The sequence below is a fragment of the Trichosurus vulpecula genome, chromosome 9 (assembly GCF_011100635.1).
Source record: "Trichosurus vulpecula isolate mTriVul1 chromosome 9, mTriVul1.pri, whole genome shotgun sequence".
Taxonomy (NCBI): Eukaryota; Metazoa; Chordata; class Mammalia; order Diprotodontia; family Phalangeridae; genus Trichosurus; species Trichosurus vulpecula.
This window is the reverse complement of record NC_050581.1, coordinates 83,875,385-83,901,053: the sequence shown is the minus strand read 5'-3', so window position 1 is coordinate 83,901,053 and position 25,669 is coordinate 83,875,385. Positions and strand designations below refer to the sequence as shown.

General features: G+C 38.4%; 1 protein-coding gene across 1 annotated transcript in view; it reads left to right on the top strand.

The window, feature by feature from the left end:
• GLIS3 (GLIS family zinc finger 3) overlaps window positions 1-25,669 on the top strand; it is a 164,655-nt gene that overhangs the window by 73,407 nt on the left and 65,579 nt on the right. The window contains exon 5 of the mRNA XM_036739589.1: window positions 6,488-6,656. Coding sequence (XP_036595484.1) covers window positions 6,488-6,656 — 169 coding nt within the window. The remainder of the gene's footprint in view (window positions 1-6,487; window positions 6,657-25,669) is intronic.

Below are 25,669 nucleotides of genomic sequence, written 5' to 3'. Positions count from 1 at the left end.
TTGGTGTTGCTGGCACTGTCTTTTAAGACCCCAGGATTACTTCCAAGCAAAGAAGGCCTTTAGTGGAAGAAGAAGAATAATACAGTGATGCAATGGTAACAATAATAGCTCACATTTTTATAGTCCAGTAAGATTTACAAAACCTTTGTTCACGTTATGGTCTCATAGAAGAATAAAGCATATGCCAGATAATTATAAAATGAATGAATTATGAAAAAACATAAATGCTGGGGATATAATATTTTAAAAAGAGAAAATCCTTTCCCTTAAGGACTTTACATTTTGATAAAAGAAGACAACATAGTGGAGTGGTGACCAGGAAGTTGTGTTTTATTTGGGGAGATCAAAAAAGGAGAAAGAAGAGTAGATTATATCTGATAAATTTGTTCATAAATTCAAAAAGCTAGAACTTTTTAATCAACAAATAAACAATATTTATTTAGCACCTGCTGCTACGTGCCTTATGTTGTATTAGATGCTAAATATGAAAACAAAAATGAAATACTGCCTACCCTTAAGGAGTTTCCTTTCTATTAGAGGAGACAGCATGCATATGCATCTGATCCCATTCTATGTAGTAATGATAATAATAGCTCCCATTTCCATAGTACATTAAGATTTACCAAACTTTTGTTCAGGCTAATAGTCCAGTAGAGGGATAAAGCATGTGTCCAGATAGCTATATTATGGATGAATTAATGAATGAAAATGCATGAAAAAAACCATAAATGCTAAGGATTTGAGTATTTAACAAAGAGATAGTCATTGGTCACAGGGTGTTTACATTTTAATAGAAGACAACATATTGGAGTGGTGATGAGAAAAGTGTGGCCACTCTATAGTACCAGCAGCTCCTAAGAGAATGGAAGATTGAGGACTCAGTTGAACAACTTCCGATTGTTATTCATGCTGTTGCCAAGATATAATGATTAAAAATGTATAGGGGAAGATGATGTTTCACTATGATTGTTAGTTCTCCGCTTCCTGATCATTATGCCATCTGTGGGAGAATGGGGTACAATGGGAAAAAATTAATCTCAGAATCAGGAGAGAACAAGGTTATGATGCCTCAGTCTCCATGTTCTTATCTGTAAAATGAGGCTAATGATAGCTATAACAACTACATCAAAGAATCAAATAAGATAATGTGTACAAGCTTTCTTGCAAAAATTAAAGCCCAATGTGCATATCTGAGACCAGGAAAGTGTCTAATTAAATTAGACTGAAATTTCCTGACTTTATCCTTTTCTCTTCCCTGGATATTTACATTATTGATAAGGGGACCTGGAAAGAGATTGCTTAACCAGAGCAGCAGACTTCTAATGATAGAGATTGAGAGGAGAACATTAGATTGTCATCTTGAGAGATTTTTGGTGTCTTTGCAGAACGCAGTTTCAATTAAATGATGAAGTGAGGAGCCAGCTTTCAGAGGGGTAATAGGAGAGGAGAAAAAAGTAGAGGCATGATGTGTAGATGGCTTTTTTAAGGAGTTTGACTCATAAAGTAAAGAGAGGCATAGAAGGATAGATGGTGTAGAGGTAGGCCCTGTTGGAGGTATTTTTTAAGGCTTAGGGAAATTTGGGCATGTTTATAGACATCAATGAAGAAATACTGAATAGGGAGAGATTGAAGACTAGAGAGAGAGGGAATGATAGTGAGGGTAACCTGTTAGAGAAGAGAGGAGGAGATGGGATTGAAGGAAGAAGTGGTCGAGATGATATCAAGGTATTATGAGATGAGCAGGGTAGAAGATGATGTTCTAGTTCGACAGCCTCTGAAGGCACCCGGTCCATATTTGAAGGTTTTCCAGGTAGGTAGAAATTTCCAGAAATTGTACCTCGTTAGCTTGACTTTCTACCACCTAATGTCACCTCCCTGCTACAGTATATGAAGAATCATAGAATTGGAAGAAACTTAATGGCCAAAAAGTTCAACCCATACCTGACAAAGAACTCCTTTTATGATGTCATTCACCTTCTATAATTTCATCTAGTCTCTGCCTGAAAATTTCCTCTGAGTACCCCTAAGAGTTTGATACTGTGATCCTTGGGTAACAGAGGTGTTTTGGAGCAGGAGAGCCTTCTTCAGGACTCCTCGAATTGTACCAGTAGTACCAATAGGTAGTCCTGACAGGGGTGAGACCTAGTAGACTATATAATGACAGTCACAAAATGCACCAAACCATCCATCACATTCAATTTTCAATGCAAGATATGCTGTTGTGTATCCACCTTCTCCTCCCTCCCTCCCCCCAACCCTGCCCATCTCTCTGCCTTCCCCCAGCCTGAGCTCACCATCTTTTCTTCCTTTACTAAAGATGTCTAAGGAGGAGCCATGTTAAATTTTATTTGCTGGTCTGTAAACTCTAATAGCAAAGTCTTTCCTTTGCTGTGATCATTACCCATATGCCCCAAGACTAATAAGTGAGGAGTATATTCAGTCATTACTATTTTAAAAGTGCCTAGTAGAGTTCCGTTTCTGTGCATGTAAGGGGGAAAATGTTTACAAAGTATCTTTGTGACCTCTTATTCTTCCATTAGTATTTGGAGTAATACTTGAGACCAAGCCCCAGCCTTACAAATACTAATATTCATGCTACTGCCACAATCATTCCAAACAGCCTGTTCCCCTGGGTGAAATTATTATTTGGAATAAAAGCCGAATTCTGGCTCCCTAAGCGAGTATAGCAATAAATGAGGCTAGTGATTCATAAGGCGACTCTAGTGTGTTTGCAAATGTGCAAGTTTTATTGAGGCTGACGCACAGAACAGAAGCCCTACATTACCTTTTCTAGCTGGTAAGCATTTTCCAGCCTGCTTCGAAACCTTTTGTGGTTGGGTTGAGGGGTGGGGAGGTGGGGGTAATGGTGGTGGTGTAGCTGGTAGTGGTGTTTATTGCTATGGGAGGGTGGAAATAGGCATTGGTGTGTATGTATATATATATATATATATATATATATGTACATTTATATATGTGTGTGTATGTGTGTGTATATACATATATATATATATATATATATATATATATGTATATGACAAAGTTAGACCTACAAAATGCAGCAATAAATCTATGGAATTAAGTTAGCCTCATATCAGTAGTTTTTGAGGGGAAAGGTAGTATCTGCATTTTAATGGGGCCCCTTTAAGTGAGAGTTATTGCCTCGTTAAGAGTACAAAACAGGAATTTGTATTAAGCACTTTCTTGCCAAGGGGTTGTGTCTGTCTGTTTTGTGCCTGGATTTGGGAGAAGGGGGTACTAATTTAACAATAGAATTCCCACACCCTTTCCCCCTATAATCCCCCGATTTCTCCCAAAGATCTCATTCTCCCACTTTCTAACTTGGATAAACCAAAAGACAGTTCTCTTAATTGGCACTGTCCAGGAAATTTTCCTTCTCTGCCTAGAAGACTAGATTCTGGAAAATTCAAAATCTCCCTTCCTCCACAAAGGAATTGAATTTAACAATATTTTTTACCTTCTCAGACCAAGTACAAGTATACATCTACCTCTGCCACATGCTTCTGCTGGAAGCCGCTTCTGGTGGAGGGGAGGAAACTTCACACATTCCTAGGTTCCTCATCCCCCTGAGCACTTGTCTCTCTCCTCAAAAATACACCAAGTCTTTGTTAAAACATGACTCATTTTTATCCCAAACCTGATTTTTTATCCATATGTGTATATATGTGTGTATAAATAGCTGTATACACACAGATATGTATACACATATATAATCATATACACAGTGTGTAAGTGGGTGTGTAGTCAGAGGCAGCCTAGTGGAGAGGAAAGAATACATAGACTAAATAAGGAGTGGAAGGCCTGGATTCATAATCCACGTTTGCTTCTTTACTAGCTACCTGTCCTTGGTCATTCACTTAACTTCTTTCTCCCAACCTCAGAATCTTCATTTCTAACTAGGTTGGACATTTTCAAAAGCCTCTTTCAGCTCAGAATCCTATGAGCACTTGAATGAATTCTTAAAGAACAGAAATAAGTAGACCATCCAGCACCATGTTACCTATCAGCAGAGTGGTAATTAGCTGTAACTCTGCTTGCTACAAATTCAATATGGTGGAGGGATAATGGTGGCATCATTAAGGATAGTCTGACTATGCGTATAGTTGTGCCAGGAGGTAGGGAAAGGGGGAAGGAGAAAATAATCAAGTGCCTACTATGTGCCAGGCATTGTGCTAAGCACTGTTTTACAGATTTTTTCTCATTTGATCCTTATAACAACTCCACGAGGGATGAGCTATCATTATCCCCATCTTACGGTGGAGGAAATTATAGCATATTTGAAGTAGCAGGTGACCCCATATTTCTCCATAGGGTTTGAAAGTAGGAACTGGAAGACAGAAGTCATAAAGACAGAACTTTAAGCATGGTGGCAGCAGTAGGGGCATTTAGGCCCCAGGTCACCAGAAAACTAGTAGCAAAAACACAGAAACTGTGGTTCCTAAGAGAAGGAAATGTACCTCTATCTCATCAACACACTATGGGAAAGCCCTGTTTTCCCTAAGTCATTCACAGACCTGTATATCAGTGGATGTTAGATTCCCTGAGGATTGGTGGGGGGATAAGGTCATGATAGAGTCTGTGATTAGAAATAATTTGAAAGAACTAAAGGTAGGAAACTCTCCTGGAAAGAAAGGACATGGTCCAATGCATGATCCAAGTTATAGAATCATAAAAGAGAGGGTAAAGGTTACTGAGTTCAACCCCTTAATTTGCTAAATGAAGAAACTGAAGCCCAGAGTAATTAAATGTCTTCACACAAGGAGTGGCAGAAACAGGATTAAAACTTAGGCACTAAAACACTAAATCTCTCTCTCTTTTCACTATACCACAGAACACACTTTAGAGGGAAGACAGTGACCTCTTAGTGATGATGGAAGGTGTCAGGGATGTGCTGATAAATGTTTAACAAACAGGGAGAAATGTTCACAGGACACACTTTTAATTTTAATTTACATTATTAATATTAACACAACTCTAGACAGTCAACAAATCAAGCCTTGATTTGGCAAGTTTGCCAATTTCTGAGATGCAGATGTTCACACTGAAAATTTAACAATCAGCTCTCCTGAGCTGGTTCAAGATGATTCCAACACACCCTTGTCTCAGGGTAGTGAGATCTCAGCCGGGTACTTTTGGCACATTGACAGACTCTCTCTCTGACAGGCTCCAAAAATGACAAGCAATGATTTCTTCTGTAGCATTGTAACAGTTAGCCAGGACCAGGTTTCAAGCCTTAGGGTACTTTTCCACTATAAAAGATTAACATGTCAATCGGTCAATAAGTTGTGAGTGCCTTTCCTCCCCTCCTCCCCAACAAATGACCACTTATTTATTTTGCAGATATATCCTATATATTTAGATATATGCACGTGGTCTCCTCCAACAGAATTTATGCTACTTAGAGAGTACAAACTGTTCTATTTTTGCCGTCGTATCTTCAGAGCATAGGTCAGTACATAGCACGTACTAGGTGCTTACTCAATACTTATTGAGTGATTAATTGATACTAGGAACTAGGACTAGATCAAGGGCTCTTAATCTGGTATCTGTGGACCTCCCAGGGGTTTGTGAATGGAAAACATTAACTTTTTCCCCACCATAATTGGTTTGCTTTATAATCCCAAGTATTTTGTCTTATGCTTTTAAAAGCATTATTCTGAATCGAGGTCCATAGTGTTCACCAGACTGACAAAGAGATCTGTAACACCAAAACTAGTTGAGAATCCTTAGACCATAGTGCCTATGCATGCCCTATCGTGCCACCTCCAGCTCTAATGTTCACAAAAGCTAGTGCCCATTGCTTTGAATTGCCACCAGGAGAATCCTCCTATTTACAGGGTCTGAGTCCCAGGAAGTACATCTGATCTGTAGTGGGAAACGGAGCACAACTGGGGCTGTGCCACCCCTCACTGTCCCCTAAGGCACCTAACTCTTGCCACCAATGAGATGGTAAGAGGAAACAGAAATGGATGTACTAACTTAGTGTCATGCTTGAAAAACTGAAGGGAGATAACATAGAGGACCACCAGTGGAAACATTAGAAGCTCAGGTAATTCTGTCCTGTTTAAACAAGGTGTTCGTAGAGAAGGGTGGTGCTTGAAGGACATGCTCCCAGCATAGTGCAAGCTGAGGAGATCTTTGCTGCAGTGGCAACAAGGAAAGTATTAGCCAGCCAACTGCCTGATTGTTAATAGGTGGACCCCCATTCCAATGAGTTAAAACAAAACTTGTGTGTATTCAGCAAATGAATTGGACCACAAGAACCAGCCTCCCACACTCCCACCCCAGCACGTCTCTTGTCAGTAATCTGCAGATGAAGCCTTTGCTTTCTTCCTTTCAAACCCCCCCCCATTTCTGTGTCTGTGTGTGCGTGTATGTGTGTGTGCACCTATACGTGTGTGCGTGTGCACGCGTGCTTTATATTATTTGTGGCTTAGCTTGAATTCCTTGTCGTCCTTTTTTATTTCAGCCACGATTTTCTCCAGCACTCACTCAAGCCGGAGTGGAACAGCTGCTGGGGCTGGGCCTCCCCCACATCCCGTCAGTCACCCTTCTCCGGGACATAATGTACAGGGGAGCCCCCACAACCCCTCCTCCCAGTTACCTCCTCTCTCGGCTGTGGACTCAGGAACTGAAAGGTAAGACCATCTGTCTCTTCCTCCTAAGCAGTGACACAGCCAAGCCTCCCTGCACCAAGAAATGATTTGACAGTTGCTAAATTTTATTAATAATACATTGGTGGGTTGATTTACCCAAAGGTGACATTTAAAAAGTACATACACATTTCACAAGAATCCAGTCTGCTCATTCTCTGGTTTTTTTTCCGCCTGTTTGGGGAAAAAAAAGATATTAGTGACAGTCACCTAAAGTGTCTGTTTCAGGGAAAAAATCAGCAGAATTTCCCTGTTGTTTCAACACCTCCTGTTCAGTTGTCACATATGTAGGCCATGTTAAGATGACCGTATTTGTCTGTTGATCAGTTTAAGGTTTTATTTTGTAACATAAAAGAGCACACTATTTCCAAAGGTTTTTGAGTGGCCTGCTGATCAAAATATCATAACTCCCTATCTGTTGAAGTCCCTCCCTCCCTTCTTTTAAGGCTCTTCTCAGATGCTACCCCATCAAAGGCGACAGGTTCTTTGACCCTCCCATGTGATAGCAATCTCTCCCTCCTGAAACATCTTATAGCACGTGGACTCCTTCCCTCAACTTTTCCTTGTATCACAATTATTTATGCACTTACTCTTCTTGTAGATTGATTGATTTCTGACCCACCCTCCTTCCATAAGATTCTAACTTCCTCCTTGACAGCAGCATCTGTGGCATATCCATCTTTGTCTCCGCAGTGCTCAGTTAGGGCTTTGCACATAGTAGAAGCTTAATAAATATTTGAACTGAATTGAATTGCATTGAAGCTTGTCACAAAATTGTTTTGATGGAATCCCAAAAGCATTCCAGTGTCTACCATGTGCAAAGTACTACAGAGACCAAGATAATATAAAAAGTGGTTGCTGCATTCAATATTCCAGTATTTTAATAGCCTGCTAATTGGTCTTTCTGCCACAAGTCTTGCCTCACTCCAATCCATCTACCAAAACGATTTTCCTAAAATGCAGATGTAACCATGTTACCCCTCTACTCAACAAACTCCAGTGACTCCATATCACCTCCAAAATCTAATATAAATTCCTGTTTGGTATTCAAAGCCCTTCATAATGTCATCCCGCTCCACCTCAATGTTTAAAGTATTTTTACACCTTATGTTCCAACCCATACTACAATTCTTTGATACAATGAAACTGGCTTGTTTGTTATTCCTCAAACAAAACACTCCATTTTGCAACTCTGAGAACTTTCAATGGCTGTCCCCCATGCCTGGAAAGTTCTCCTTCCCCATCTATACCTCCTGGAAACCCTAGCTTCCTTCAAGTCCCAGCTAAAGTCCCATTTTCTATAAGAAGCACTTCCTCTTCCCTCTTAATTCTAGTCCTTTCCCTCTGTTAATTATCTCATTTATCTTTTTTGCATTCTAAACTTTTTTCCAATTACATGTAAATTTTTTAACATTTGTTGCTTTTTTCAATTTTGAGTTCAAAACTTTCTCCCTGTTTCTGTCCCCTTCCCCCTCCTAGAGAAACCAAGCAGTTTGACATAGGTTATGGATGAGCAGTCATGCAAAACATTTCCATATTAATCATCTTGTGAAAGAAAACAGACCCCCCCAAATGATGAAAAAGTATAAAATAGTATACTTCAATCTGCATTCACACTCCATCAGTTCTTTCTCTGGAAGTGGATAGCATTTTTCGTCATGAGTCCTTCAGAATTGTCTTAGATCATTGCATTGCTGAAAATAGCCAAATCATTCACAGTTGTCCATTGTACAATATTGCTGTTACTGTGTGCAATTCTCCTCATTCTGCCCACTTTACTTTATGCATCAGTTCATGCAAATCTTCACGGGTTTATTCTAGAAGCATCTTACACATCATTTCTTATAGCACAATAGTATTTCATCACAATCATATACTACAGCATGTTCAGCCATTCCCTAGTTAATGAACACCAACTCCATGTCTAATACTTTGTCACCACAAAAATTGCTGCTATCAATACTACTGTATGTATAGGTCCTTTTCTTTTTCCTTTGATCTCTTTGGGATACCTAGTAATGCTATTGCTGGTTCAAATAATATGCACAGTTTTTGAGCCTTTAGGGCATAGTTTCAAATTGTTCTTCAGAATATTTGAATCAGTTCATAACTCCACTGACAGTGCATTAGTGTCCCAATTTTCCCATATCCCTTCTAACATTTGTCATTTCCCTTTTTTGTCATATTAGCCAATCTGATAGGTATAAGGTAGTAACTCAGAGTTTGTCAATTTGCATTGCTCAAATCAATAGTGATTTAGAGCATTTTTTTCATATAACTATTTGATAGCTTTGATTTCTTCTACTGAAAACTGCCTGTTCATATCCTTTGACCATTTATCAATTTGGGAATAATTTTTATTGATATAAATTTGACTCCATTTTCTATGTAATTGAGAAATGAGACCTTTATCAGAGAACTATGCTGTAAAAATTTTCCCCCAATTTTCTGCTTTCCTTCTAATCTTGGCTACATTGGGTTTGTTTGTGAAAAGCCTTTTTAATTTAATGTAATCAAACATCCATTTTGCATTTTTTCTCACTCTCTGTCTTCCCCTCTTTCTCTCTTTCTTTCTCCCTTTCTCTGTTATAAATTCTTCTATTATCCATAGATCTGACAGGTAAACTATTCCATGCTCCCCTAATTTGCTTATGATATCACCCTTTTTGTCTAAATCACATACCTATTTTGACCTTATGTTGATATATGATGTGAGATGTTGGACTATACCTAGTTTCTGCCAAACTGCTTTCCAGGTTTCCCAGCAGTTTTTGCCAAATAGTGGGTTATTGTCCCCAAAGTTTGGATTTTCAAGTTTATCAAATACTAGATTAATATAGTCATTTACTACTGTATATTATATACCTAATCTATTCCACAGATCCACCACTCTATTTCTTAGCCAATGCCACCTTGTTTTCATAATCACCACTTTGTAATACAGTTTGAGATCTAGTATGACTAAGCTACCTTCCTTTACACATTTTTTCATTGGTTCACTTGATATTCTTGACCTTGTGTTTATCCAGATGAGTTGTGTTATTTTTTCTAGGTCTATGAAATGATTTTTTGTAGTTTCATTGGTATGGCAATGAATAAATTAATTGAGGTAGAATTGTAATTTTTCTTTTATTGGTTTGTTTAGATCTGATTTTATTTGTGTGAAAACTGTTTTATACTTGTGTTCATATAGTTTCTAGTTTTGTATTGGCAAGTAGACTCCCAAGAATTTTATATTGCCTACAGCTATTTAAAATGGAATTTCTCTATTTCATGCTATTAGACTTTGTTGGTAATATTTAGAAATGCTGATTATTTTTGTGGGTTTATTTTATATCCTACAACTTTGCTAAAGTTGTTAATTATTTCAACTAGACTTTTAGTTGATTCTCTAGGATTCTCCAAGTATACCATCATTTCATCTGCAAAGAATGATTTTGTTTCCTCATTGCCTATTCAAATTCCTTCAATTTCTTTTTCTTCTCTTATTGCTATGGGAGGCATTTCTAGTACAATACTAAATAAGAATAGTGATAATGGGCATCCTTGCTTCATCCCTGATCTTAATGAGAAGGCTTCTAGTTTATCTTCATTACAGATAATGCTTGCTGATGATTATACATAGATTCCACTTATCATTTTAAGGAAAGCTCCATTTATTCCTATGATTTCTAGTATTTTTAATATGAATAATTTTGTATTTTGTCAAAAGCTTTTTCTGCATCTATCAAAAGTAGCATATGATTTCTATTGATTTCATTATTGATATGGTCAATTATGCTGATAGTTTCCTTGTATAAATCCCACTGGGTAATAGTATATGATTTTTGTGATATATTGCTGTAATCTCCTTGCTAGTATTTTATTTAAAAGTTCTGCATCAATATTCATCAAGAAAATGATCTATAGTTTTCTTTCTCTGTTTTTGTTCTTCCTAGTTTAGGTATCAACACCATATTTGTGTCATAAAAGGAATTTGGTAGGACTATTCTGCCTATTTTTCCAAATAGTTTATATATATTTGGAATTAATTATCCTTTAAATATTTGGTAGAATTTATTTGTGAATCCATCTGGTCCAGAGGATTTTTCTTAGGGAGCACTTCATCTTTTAGGTAGTTTGTACATATTTGTTTGCATGTTATCTTCTCCATTAGATTGCAAGTTCCTCAAGTTCAGGGATGGTCTTTTGCCTTTCTTTGTACCAGCACCTCTTAACACCATGCCTGACACGTAGTAGTTACAGGGAAGGTTGTGTTGGGTTATAAAAGCTAAGGAGAGGAGTTCATATTTTATCCTAGAGGCAAGAGGGAGGAAGTGGAGATAACTGAGTAGGAGAGTCTCACTATCAGATCTAGAATTAAGGAAAATTATGTATATACTATCTAGAGAACAAAGAAGAATGGTGAGAGACTTGAAAAGCAAGGACACCCAGGAGAAGGTGATTGCAATAATCTTAGTGAGAGGTGAAAAGGACATGAACCAAGAATGGCTGCATCAGTAGAAAGAAAGATTCAAATGCAAAAGATGTCATGAAAGTAGAATTGGCAAGCTTTAGCAACTGAATGTGGGGGTAAGGGAAAGTGAGAAGACCAGGATAATGACAAGGTTAGGAACCTAATAGACCAAGAGAGTTGTGGTGGCTGAGGCAGAAGTAAGGAAGATTAGATGAGCTGAGAGTTTGAGAGAATAGTTGATGAGTTCATTTTTACGCATGTTGAGTTATGATGTCACCAGGACACCTAATTTCAAATGTGCAATAGTCAATTTGGTAATACAGGACTGAAACTCAGAGGAGGGATTGGGAATATGTAATATCTAGGAGTCACCCGCACAGAGATGAGAGTTAAACCCATGGAATTTAAGGAGACTGCCAAGAGATTAGGTCCTTTGGGATGGTTATAGAACTATAAAACTTAGATTATAGATCTAAAGCCTGACGAGACCTCAGAGACTATTTAGTCCAATTCGTTCATTTTATAGATAAGAAACTGAGACCCAAGGAGGTTAAGTATTTCTCCATCAACTTAAACCTGGACCCTTCCACCTGTAGCCTACCCTCTCATGTGTGGGGGCTTTGCACAAAATGAATGAATGACTGCATGGAAAAAGTATTTAAGCGCTTACTCTGTGACAAGCACTATGCTTAGTGCTAGGTGAAGACACACAAAAGTTTAATCAGCCCCTCCTTTCAAGGGCCCTCTTAACTTTCAATGGGTGACAGTATACATAGGGGAATGGATAAGGAGGGGTATTATGGTCCAGAGTTGCAGGAATGATGAGTGAGACCGTAGAGGAGCAGACTGACACACCTCTTCCAGGAGAAACAGCAGCTAGTTGATTATGTTTCCAAAATGGGGTAGGGGGAAGGGATACAGGAGGGTACCAGCAAGGCAAATGACAAGGTTATATGGATAAGGAAGTTTGGAGGTGGGGGGGCACAGGGTAGATAGTGAAGTGAATCATGGTTACGGCCTGCCCGAAGTAGTGGGTGGGATGAGGCAGGCACCAGTCAGGACAAGGTAGACATTCTGAAGATAAAAGTGTTGAAACCTCCAGGGCATGGTTTCAAGGACTTTGTTTTTGTTTGTATTTGTATCCCTAGCACTTAGTTTAGTGTGTGGCGCTTAGTTGATGTTCAGTTGTTTTCAGTCATTTCCGACTTTTTGTGACCCCATTTGGGGTTTTCTTGGCAAAGATTCCGGACTAGTTTGCTATTTCCTTCTCCAGCTCATTTTACAGATGAGGAATTGAGGTGGTGTCAAGTGATTTGCCCAGGGTCACACAGCTGGTAAGAATCTGAGGCCAGATTTGAACTCAGGAAGGTGAGTCTTCCTTATTCCAGGCTCACTGCACCACCTAGCTGACCATGGTACATAGTAGGTGCTTAATAAATGTTTACTGAGTGACTGACTGATATGAGAGATAAGATAGCTATTCCAATACACCAGAAGTTCTTAACCTGGTGTCTATGAACTCTTAAAACTGAATTTCAATATAACTGGTTTTCTTTATAATTCTATATATTTTATTTTATGCATTTAAAAATATTATTCTGAGAAGTGATCCATAGGTTTTGACAGATTACCAAACAGGTCTAGGACGTGAAAGAAGGAACTCTTGTGCTGGACCCTCCAGCCATCCCTAGTTGAACTCACTGCTAGTCCATTCTCCCTTGGGCATAGGTGGATTCTGGGAGTACCACTCTTTAAAGCAGACACCTATATCATTTGATAACTTAGGTGGTTGTCTAATTAGCAACCAATCTTAAAGGAATGCTTGGGAGCCCAACAGAGAGTGAAGGCTCCAGAGTCAGAGGATCTGAATGAAATGCCAACTACTGATGCTTGTTACTTGTGGGACTTAAAGTAAGTACACTTCATCTTCTTGTGCCTCAGTTTCCTCATCTGAACAATATGAGGTGGGGGTTTTTATTCAGTGGCTTCTGAGCTTCCTTCTGGCTTTAGTTATATCATCCTCTGAACAGTAGATCTTGTTTCTTCTTTGTACCAGTCACTTTATGGCATGATTATGTTAGCATGTCTTAGGAGTCTTTTTTGGTGGGGGAGAAACATAGTGTATTAAACACAACTACAACGAACCAGATATTTAAAATCTCTTGATTTCTTGTCCACATCTTCAAAAACATTTATTGAGCTGCTTCAGGGTGACGTGTAAAGGGTACCCTGTTTCATTTAACAACTTCTTACAATATTTGTCACTAGGGTTGTACAAATGATAGCCATACACTAAATCCCAGGCAATGGAGAAAGAAAATCTTGGAAGATATCCCATACATTCTTGTAAGTTGAGGCAAATGTAACTCCTTTTCACAAGGGAGCTCATTTTCAGCTCTTGTAAATGGCATTAGCCACAGGCTTTTTTTTTTCTTTCTTAATCATCTCTTTGCATTTGTCTGCCCTGTGAACTCTCTTCAGCAACCTCATGGAGTTCAGTGATGATCAATCTAAATTTTCCATTGCTCCATTTCATCTCATTATCAATAGCCATAATGATCCTTAAAAGATGACAAGAGTAGAACAATTTCCTTGCCTCCTTTATAGCTCTGCAAAAATTTAGGCAGCTATTACATCCACTTCTTGATCACTGGGATAAGCCACTGATTGATATCCTCAGCAGCCTGGGGGAGATATTATTCCATTTGTTACTCTTCCTAGAGATGGTCTCTATTCTAGGCTTACTCATTTCTCCAAAAGAAACACAGAGAGGTATTAACATTAGTTTTACATGCATCTTTTTCATATGAAAAGTAATTAAAACATGTCGGCACCAATACAGTACAATGTAAATAGGTGCATTTACAAAATCACCTAATTTGCATCCCTACTTTATTATTCACTCCCTGTTCTGGCCAAAGTGTTGTATTCTGAACTTGGTATTCCACGGAATGGATGATTGCCTCACCTCCACCTCACCTTTTTTCAAGGCACAACTCAGGCGCCAACTCATATAGGAACCTTTCCTTATCTTTTTAATTATTAATACTTTCTCCATTCTCAAATTATACAGTATATGAGTTTGCATATTGTTTTCTCCTAACAGAATATAATTTCCTTGAGCACTGGGCCATTTATTTTGTCTTTATATGCCCAGCACCTAAAGCAGAGCACAGGATTAATACATGCTCATTGAACGAATGAATGAGTGGATAAGTGAATGTGATATGCTCTAAATAAGACAGACAGTGCCTGCCCTCTAACAACTTAGTATCTAAGTCAGGAACACTTAAGTGGACAAATGATTGCTGTTTGAGTGAGAGAGGAAGCTATGAAGTGATTGCAAGTGCCAAAGGAGTGTTAATAGGAGTGAGAACAGGGTGGAGGAGAAGAAGGAGGAGGATTTATATCAACGAATTATAAAGTGTTCACTGAGGGTCCTACCTAGCAGCAATGGAACAGCTGCATGAGTTCTATACTTTTTGAAGGCCGTGTTGAATTGGGCAGGTCACCTCTACTTCATTAGGCTTTGGAGAAGGAGAACATAAAATAGAATTGAATTATTAAGTGTGTTTGTATTATTTCTCCGCATGCAAAGAGTAAGAAGAAATTTGCCTACATGAAGCATTTGGCTTAATGCCTCTTACTCTGTGTTTAGCTGGGAAATTCCCCAGCAAAAACTAAAGCAGTTTTCTTAACGGAAATGGGTTTATCACACTTTGCAATTTTTAAGCAGGAAATTGGCATTTTTCCTGTTTGGGGGCTATTTATTCATCATTTGCTTAGCTAGAATTTGTTAATAAAAAGGTCTGAGTCATAGTAAGAAGTCATGAAAGGTTCACCTTTGGTTAGAGTCAAGCTCTTTGATACTTGCTATATTGAAATAAAATAAAAGGAAATTCTATTTGATGTGGTCCCATCTTTATCATTTAAGATGACCATAAAGACATCATTTAATTTTAAATTCTATGATTTAAGTAGTATTCTTCTCTATCATTTAATACTGATTCAAGTTTATTATGGTAAATGATGCATTTATTACATGTCAGAATGAATAAACCAGTATGACTTTTCGTTTATCACCAATGCCAGTCAGGATGTTGGTAGACCATTAACTGGTTGTATGCCACAACATATTAGTCTGGTTGGAGAAAACCACATTCTCATTTTTAATATGGAAAGAAGTTAGGCTTCAAGAAGATCTAATTAGGCAATGTAGGGCAAAGCAGTAAGTTACCAGTTTGTGGGTGTGCATATCCATCTTGTCTGAAAGAACGTTAAATCCGTGAGAATAAAACAGTCTTTTTTTGTTATACATGGGGCCCTCCATCCAGTACAGTAGGAACTTATTTTAGAAAGGACATTGACAAACTGGAGTGTATTCAGAGGAGAGTGGCCAAAATGTGGAAGGAACTAAACACCATGCTATATGATGGTCGTTTAAAGGAGCAAGAGACATTTAGCTTTAGAAGAGAAGGCTAGGGAAGTAGGGGATTCTACAATGGAAAATCTGCTGCCAGTTGGAATTGTTCAAAAGTGGAATGAGCTTCTTGGGAAGGGAATGGTTCCTCCTCCATTAGAGTCTTCAAGCAGAGGATTGATGGAGAATCACTCTGTGTAGGGGAGGTTAGACTAGATGGCTTCTGAAGTCTGAGATTCTGTGATTACAGACAAGAAGAGGTTTCCCATGCTTCTAATTTGCTGCTGGTAAGGGACTTAAGCATTTATCCATCCATTCATTCATTCATTCATCCATTCATCTAGTCGCTCTCTGGAAACAGCAAGGGGTCTGGTCGGGTGGAGTTGGAACTTAAGTTTTGTTAAGTGTTGCGTATGTAAGCATTTCATCGCCATATAATTCATTCATTCATTCATTCATGCATTCTTTCTTTCTTTCTGTTGGGAGTAACTTGAATTTGAATCACATTTCTGCTATTTCCAGGTGTTTGTCTATGGACAAGTCACTCAAGCTAAGTTTTCCAAGCCTCAGTGTCCTCATTTGTAAAATAATGAAAATAATACCTGTGGTATTTCCCTCATGGGATTGTTGTAAGCATAAAATGTGATAATGTAAGTAAAGTACTTTATAAGCCTTAAAGTACTATATAAATCACAGCTCTTATTATGGCAGTACTGAACTACCTGTGGATTATAGAAGAAAAAAGGGCACAGCGTCTCCCTCAGGAATGTACAGCCTAGCTTGAAAGAAGAAAAACATTGAACCTGAAATAACTAGAGGAGACATTGGAGAGAATAACGAGAAATTCATCAAAGTATCTGCACCAGAGAAAGGATTCCATTTCCTCAAGTCCTCATTGAGGGCAACACCTGGCAGCTCTTGCTGGTTTTCATTCATTATCTATTAATGTTTCAAATGGGGCATTACTGCGTCACTCTGGGCACACTGACATGTGGTTTCTTCCATTTCTGTGCCTTTCTCCACCTTTCTGCATGTATACTTTGCTGAATTTCATAGGTGTCCCATTTCTAAAGAGAGAGTTGGAAATGTGAAGTCCCTTTGATAGATACCAGGGACAGAAGAACAGACTTCAGTCTTTATCCACCTTCCCAACATCTTTTCTCACCTACTCTTTTGTGCAACCATCCCCTCCAGCCCTGAACATGCCCAGTGCCTTAACCTCTCCCTCCCCGGCCACCACCTAAAATGCCATACAATACAATAAATGTTTATTAAGTGCCTGTTCTGCAAAGAGCATTTATTAAGTGTTTCAGGGAGGTGCGCAGGATCAGATAATGACACAATCCCTGCCACCAAAGGGATTTAGGATCATAGATCTGGAGCTCAATTACAACTTAGAGGTAATCTCAGTGAGACCCCTCATTTTGCAAATGAGGGAACTGAGGTCCAGAGACATTCGTTTAGGTCATAGAGTAAGTCCCTGGGCCAAGATATTTTTTACTGCAGGCCATGTGATTCCAAACCCTGTGGGTTCTTGAGTTTAAATTATAGTAAAGGGATACAATGTGAGCATAGAAAAAAGAGCTGGACCTATGATTTCATGGATATAGGAAATTCCCAGATGAGGAAATTCTCTCTTTCAATGGAGGTTAAAAATTCTGCAACATCTATGTGTGTACATAAATGTGTCTATTTTTATTTATTTTGTGTATATATATATATATATATATATATATATATATATAGTATACATGTATATTTGTATATATTATATGTTTAAATGTTTGTATATATTGTATATATTTATATGTATATACATATATATGTGTGTGTGTGTGTGTGTGTATGCCACTTTTCATGCCCTGTTTCTAATTTTAATACCTCTCTGTTGCTTACTAAGTGATGTCAATCCTTTGCCTGGCATTCAGGTACTTCTAGACCCTGGAGCCACAACCCTATCTTTTTGGGCCTGTCTGAATCTTACTCTTTCTCATGGACCCATTTCCTTTTCTCTCTCTACAACTTTCTTTTAACTAGACCAAATGATACCAATCTCACCCCCTATAAGCTCATAGCATTCATTTAACAGTTACTTCTGGTTTTGATTTTGTAGATACCTGTGGCTTGCTCACTCCCCCAAATAGATTATAAACTTTCTGAGGGCAAGGATCATGCCTTAAAATACTTCCTTATGTCTCCTAATGCACCTAGCACATCTGTTTGTGTGTAGTAGGAAACAAGTAAGTAGGTTTCAATGAGAGAAAACAAAGTTGTGACATAGCACCCTGGATCCCGGAATCAAAAGACCCAATTGAATAACCATTCTACTTTATTACCTGTATGTCTTTGGGCTAGTCACTTCCCTCTCTTGGCCTCAGTTTCTTCATCCATAAAATAAGGGATTACTTTTTTTTATTTCTAAGTGCTTTTCCAGTTTTAAAGTCTATAATGATGCCATGAAAATCAGCAATGTTCATCTAGCTCTTTGTGCTAAAGATCTTCCTGAAATCAGGGCTAGCCTAGGAATCTGTTCTTCAGTTCTCTCTTACATTCCATTTCCCATCCAAGAGGAACACTGGAAGCATGTAGTTACTGGAAAGAACAGAGACTTGAAAAGCATCAGTGGTCCATCTGGTCCCCATACATCCCAGCCAGGGCTGAAAAATCAAACAATAACAATTGTTAATTCCGTCTCTGTAATGCTTGAAGGTTTGCACTTTCCTCAGAACTAAGCTATGTGATAGTTAGTGGAACTAATCTAGAGATAGCTAGACAGTCAGAGAAGACATTTAGACAACTCTGTGGGGCAGTTAGAAAGTAGGGGAGGGAGGTTTGACCTTGTTTTCTTGCTGTGCAAATCTGGAGAGGCATTTGGGGCCCTTAGAACCCTCAAAGTATATATAAGCAGTTATGAGTTGCCAAGGGCTTGAACAGTCATTAAGTTTTATATGATAATATATACATACACACATACATGTATACACATAGACATGCATGCATACATAGGCATACATATACATGCTCACATAATAAATGTGTGTTTATATATATTAATGTGTGCATAATTCCAAAAGTCTTAGTATAATTTCAGACTTAAAACTGAACTAGCACTAAGACTTTGGGGATACCTTGTGTGAAATCTATGTGTATGCATATATGTAAATATAAAACACATATCTCATAGAGAGATATGCGTAGGTTTATACAGACCCCTCTCTCTCTCTCTCTCTCTCTCTCTCTCTCTGTATATATACATATATATATGCAGGTATGCATGTCTCTATATATTTTACGTCATGTATATACATAATAATAATATCTAGCATTTATATCATTTCCATTCCATATCAGGTACTTTACAAATATTGTCTCATTTAATGCTCCCAACAGCCCTGGGAAATAGGGACCATTGTTATCCCCACATTGAGGAAACAAAAAGAGTTTGAGATCACATAGGCAGCAAGTGTCTGAGACTGGATTTGAACTCAGATCTTCTTGTCTGTAGTCCTCACACTCTATACACTGCACCACTCAGCTGCCTAGGTATATATGCAAGTGTTGTACATATATACACAGTACTCACATACATACATAATGCATATGTACATATTAGATACCTATATGTAGGTCATACACACACACACACACACACACACATATATATATATATATATACTTATATATGAGTTATGCAAATAATAATAATACACACTTATATAATACTTACTTTGTGCCAGGCATGGTGCTGAGATTTATATTTATGTATACACACAAATATGTATATGTTTTGAATGTGTATACACACATACATGTATGCATGTATGCCCATACACACATATATGCATATCTCCATCCCATATGTAGGTCCCTAGTGTATGTATGTATGCATGGGCATACATATAGTTACTAGCTACCCTATATATGGGCTATATGTGTATATACTCATGCATCTATACACACATATGTGGGTGTGGGGGCAGAGTAGGGATTCGACATGTTATTTTATTAGTGTATGGAATTCCCAGAAAAGGAAACTCCCTCTGTCAATGCAGGTTGGTGCCTTCTCTACATCTTACAGACTCAGTTGCCTAGAGCCCTGAGAAGTTAAGTGACTTGTCCAGCAGCACAGAACCAGCACATATTAGAGGAAGAACTTGAATCCAAGTCTTCCTGGCTCTCAAACTGGTCACTCTGTCCAGTACATTGCTCTGTTTCTCTATCAAAACTATTCGCTTTCTTGATTCTATGTTGAGAATTAGAGTACAAACAGAGGGGGGACGTCTTTTTTGGAGACTAGAAATTGAGACCAGAAAGCTCTGAAATCAGCCCCCACTTGGTTGCCTGTGCCACATAGGATGTTTTCGAAGGAGAGTCAAAATGGCTGTGCATCAGCTCATGAGCACCTGTAGGTTTTGTTCAGACTGTCTAGGGAGGCACCCCAATAACAGACTAAAAATGAACTATTTGACACTGAAGTTTAACTTTAGAATAGGGGGAAAGGCAAAAGTAGTTTTTAAAAAGTGAGCCTCTGATAGCTTTTTTTAAAGCCTATTTATTGGAAATCATGTTATTGCCTCTTCTATGCCTTTTACCGTCAGTGACTGGTTAATGGCAAAATAATCATGATCATCATTATCTCTGTTTGAGCTGGAGAGCTTTCTGAATAAGAGGAATGAAGCTGCTTTCCTAAGACATTCTCCTCGCACAGCGGCCCTTGGAACCTGCTATTCCATAGAGCAATGCTTATTTCCATGGAGAGTGGCCCATAAAAGTCATTCTTCCTTCAAAGTGACCCATTTGATTAATCAAAGAACAAAGCCATGCTTCATCTAAGACTACAAACATTGGTCAGGTCAATAGGTTCTCTGAATGAATGAATTTTGTCTCTCCTGTTAAGGTGTCCAGCTAATACATTTGACTTAGAGTGAAGGCCAAGGAGGGTCATTAACATTTCTTATGAATAAGAGAAAATCATTTCCCAGGATATTCTACCCTTGAAAGTCATAGGCAGTGAAATGAATGAAGAGTTATACCTGGACAGAGGGACAGTAGTCACCTTGGCCAAAGATCCAAGTCAAACTGGTTCTTGAATAAGGTGGTGGATGAGCTCAAGTAGAATCATACTTCCTGCCCAGCTCCTTCATCATGTACAATCTCCTTCAATAATTACCCCATTTGTTGCTTGATGCTGCTGCTGGGCAATGTAGGATAGAGCCCAGGACTTGAGTCAGGAAGACCCAAGTTTGAATTTTGCATTAGTCATTTACCAGCTGTGTGAGCTTGGTCAGGTCACTTATCCCCATTTTGCCTCAGCTTTCTGTCATCAGTAAAATGGTGATAATAATATTACCTCACTCACAGGGCTATTCTGAAGAGATAATACATGCATGGTGCTTGGCAAACCTTAAAGCATTACATAAACATAAGGTCTTTTGATCATCATTCATGGGGAATCAGAAAGTGGTGACGTCTGAATGCATAGCAGGTCATTAAACACACAGCTTTGAGTCTTAATACATGACTTCCTTAACATTAATTTTATTTCGTGTATGTTCCCTTCAACAAGCACCAATAATGCTTCATTTAAAGACTAGTTACAGCAACAAATGAGAAATCAGTGAAATTTGGTTGTCACTAAGAAAGACTTGCTTTTTAACTTCCAAAGAGGTCATTCCCCCTTGCTGTCTGACTTCCAATCAGCCACATTTATTTTGTTCCCACATTCCAAACAAATCCACCTTCTATTAAGCCCAGGATGATGTTTTCTTAATCCCCCTCCATTTTCAGTCAGGAAAGTGAGTCATGATATTAGAAAGGCGGGTTTGAGGTAAAATGGAATTCCTTTTATTTTCTTAACCTAAACTGAAGGATTGTTAGCATGAGGCAATATACAGTACAACCAGGGCATTATTTGATTATTTGAGAATGCTCTTTTCACATGATTTCTGTGAAACAGCAAACAACCCGGAGCCAGCCTTCCAAAGCATAAGCCCACAAGTGATCCCAGCCTGAGTTGAGACATCTAATGTTCACGTATTACAAAGCTCCTTGTATCTGGCATGAAACAGGCTGGTTGTATGAAAGCCTATACTTAAAGCCTTTAACAATGTGGTTTTGAAATTAACACAGTAATTTCCTCTCTGTGGGGACAGTTGGGAGACTTGGCTGCTAAGAGGCTGTATCTCTTTTTCATTAAGGGAGTGAATGTCTCTGTTCATCAATGATGAGGAGAAATGGATGCTAGCAGGAACTTCACTTCCTTTCCCAAAAATAACCAACATTTGCTTCTTCGGTTGAGAAACTTAAGCTAAGGAAGCAAAAGGTCTCTTTGTCCTTATAAACCTTGTCTTCTTCTAAGATAAAATGAAGCTGATGCAGATGAGGGCACATGTTATGGAGAGTTTTTCTTGTGACCAAAGTCATTTCTTCAGAAAGATTTCTGGCAATGAGATATCTGACTAGCAAGGAAATACGCCACCAAGGAAGACTAGCCAAGCCATTCAGAATGACAACAAACATTTATGGAATGCCTAGGTTCTCAACTAAGGTGAAGCAATAAGAGGCTTTGCCCTCAGGCTCCCAAAATTTAGAGGTTACCAATAGTGTTCGCACTCCCTCAGGAAGTAGAAACAACTGTTTGCCTCAATTGTCTCGTCTACAAAATAGATCCCTATTTTATATGGCAATCACCTCTCAGGATTGTTCTGAGGTTCAAATGAGATACTAATTGTAAAGCACTGAGCACAGTGCCTAGCACATAGTAAATGCTATATAAACATTAGCCGTTATTATTATTAAATAATACATTTCATAATATATTAAATAATTATATATTAATTAGTACCGTGGCTGGCACATAAAAAGTGCTATGCAAATGTTAGCTATCATTGTTGATGTCATTATTAATCATTATTATAAATATTATTATGGGTTGGTAAGAACAATTCATTAAAACAGGAAAGTAAGCCTCTGGAAGACAGGGATTCTTCTACTTTTGTCCTTGGGTCTCAAACCCCCATTGCCCTCCTAACAAGTACTTAATAAATACTTGTTTTTATTATTATTTCAATTGATTAATGATCCTCTTCCTCTCTCCACCCTATTCTAGGACCACACCTCAGGTAAGTCTTTCCAACAGCGACCTCAAAGTGTTCCAAGGCTCTTGTTCTGAGGCCTCCCTCCATATACAACATAACCATAGTTGAATTCCTCTTCAGTCAATCTAAGTTTGCCATGAAATGTTTCTTGGGTCAAGCATTGTTTTGGGTGCTTTTCTCAAATACTGGAATCTCTATTCACATCCCTCTATGAAACATTTCATGTTCTAAGACTTTAAGACAGGTCAAATGAACTTTATATTCTATCAGTCCATCTGTTTGAACAGCCCATTTCCAACCACAGAAGTTCAATGTATGTGAATATGAGAAAGAATTGATTTGGTTATTATAGGAAATTTCAGGTATGAGAATACCCTCCACCAAGGTAAATTATGTGTAATCCATCTCTAACTTAGTAGATAGACCTTAGAGAGATTAAATGACTCGTCTCTGGGATCACATGGCTAGTAAGGATCAAGAGGTTTAAAGCTAGATCTATCTCATTTTAGCCAATATACCACACTGCTATAGATTTTCAGTTTGTGGTGCATCAAATGAGTCAAAACTTTCTCTCTCTCTTCCCCCTTCCCCCCCCTCTCTATTCCTGCCTCCCTGCCTCCCCTTTCCCCCTCTCCCCCCTTCAAGTTGCTTGCTAAGTCCTATTCATGAGAGACCGTATAGAAAATTCCTTTGTGGTTACTGTAGTGATTACACAGCATCCTCAGGATTAAAATTTTATTGACTCTATCATACTTACACATGTTATTATTGGCCAAAACATCACTCAACTAGCTCCTTTTAAAATTTACATTTTATATTTACCTCTGTGGTTTCTTCTGGCAACACACTCTAAAGGCACCTGACTATACACTACATGAGTAACTTATTTGAAGTTATTTTGAATTTATTTGCCAGTGATGTCTTCAAGTGACTCACATATTTGCATTTTGACACATTGTAAAAAGATTTAGATTTGCTAAGTTTTATTTTTTTTTCTACGCTACTGATGCTTCTCAATCTTCGATCTGAACAATGGTCTTTGGTTGCTTTTTTCAAGTGGAATTCTTGCCTTAAACTTGTCTGGCACATTTTTCCCCTGTGATTTTTCTCCCCATAGCAAAACACTAAATTGAATGTAAATAGTCTTGAAAATCATGAAAGTCTTTAATTTTGCAAAATAAATTGGGTTCTCAAATTTATTTTTTTTAATTATCCATCAAGAACCTAGCTTTAGGGAGGTGGAGCCAAGATGGCAGAGTAAGTGCAGGGACTCGCTTGAACTCTCCCCCAAACCCCTCCAAACACCTGTAAAAATGACTCTAAACAAATTCTAGAGGAGGAGAACCCACAATATGAGAGAGTAAAACAGATCTCCAGCCCAAGACAACCTGGAAGGTGGACAGGAAATATCTGTTGCACCAGTCTGGGAGAGGAGCACAATGCAGTGTGGACAGCACCAGCACAGACTGAGCCCTAGCAAATCTAGAGCAGGCCTCAGGGGACTGAATCAGTGGCAACTGTGGAGGTTTCCAAACTTCTCAACCCACAAATGCCAAAAACAACTTAGAAGGTCAGTACAAAAAGTCTGTTGGACCTGGGTGAGAGAGGACCAGAGTCCGGCCCCAGCCCCAGGGTGGCAGGGGCTTCGTTCAGAGCTCTGGGTCCACAAACAGTGGAGGTGATCAAGGGGCTGATCAGAGGGAGATTACAGGGATCTCTTTGCTGGTGCTGAGGCATGATTCTCTTGCTTTGCCCATGCCTGGATCTGGGTCACAGTTCTGGCTGGTGTTCCTGGGGTGAGGAGGAGTGCTGGCATGGCAGGGCTTGTGGCAGCAGTGGAGAGGGAATCCTCCTCACAGTTCCAAGGCAGAAAAGAGTGCCTCTGGTCACTCAGAGACCAGAGCACAGACCAAGAGAAGAGTAAACTCGTCTCCTTTGATCATACAACCTTGGAAGAACTGAAAATTTATAGGTTCCTAGAAATATCTCTGAAAACAGCTGCACAAAACCCCAGAAGCTTGGGACAGTATGCCCTCCACACTAGAAGCAGAGTACTACTTTAACAAAGAGTTAAAAAGTCAAGTAATTGGCTGGGAAAATGAATAAATAGCAAGGGGAAAATCAGACTATAGAATCTTACTTTGGTGACAAAAAAGATCAAAACATACAACCAGAAGACAGCACAGTCAAAGCTCCTACATCCAAAGCCTCCAAGAAAAATATGAATTGGTGTCAGACCATGGAAGAGCTCAAAAAGGATTTTGAAAATCAAGTAAAAGAATTAGAGGAAAAATGGGGAAGAGAAATGAGAAATATAAGAAAATCATAAAAACAAGTCAACAGCTTGCTAAAGGAGACCCCAAAAAATGCTGAAGAAAATAACACCTTAAAAATAGACTAATGCAAATGGCAAAAGAGGTCCAAAAAGCCAATGAGGAGAAGAATGCCTTAAAAAACAGAATTGACTAAATGGAAAAGGAGGTCCAAAAGCTCACGGAAGAAAATAATTCCTTAAAAATTAGGATGGAGTATGTGGAAGCTATTGACTCTATGAGAAATCAAGAAATTATAAAACAAAACCAAAAGAATGAAAAAATAGAAGACTATGTGAAATGTCTCACTGGACAAACAAGTAACCTTTAAAATAAATCCAGAAGAGATAATTTAAAAATTATTGGACTACCTGAAAACCATGATCAAAAAAAGGTAGATATCATCTTTCAAGACATTATCAAATTATTGCTCTTTTATTCTTGAACCAAAGGGTAAAATAAAAATTCAAAGAATCCACTGATCACATCCTGAAAGAGACCACAAAAGAAAAACTCCCAGGACCGTTATAGCCAAATTTCAGAGTTCCCAGCTCAAGGAGAAAATATTGCAAGAAACCAGAAAGAAACAATTCAAGTATTGTGGAAACACAATCAGGATAACACAAGATCTAGCAGCTTCTACATTAAGGGATCTGAGGGCTTGGAATATGATATTCTGGAGGTCAAAGGAGCTAGGATTAAAACCAAGAATC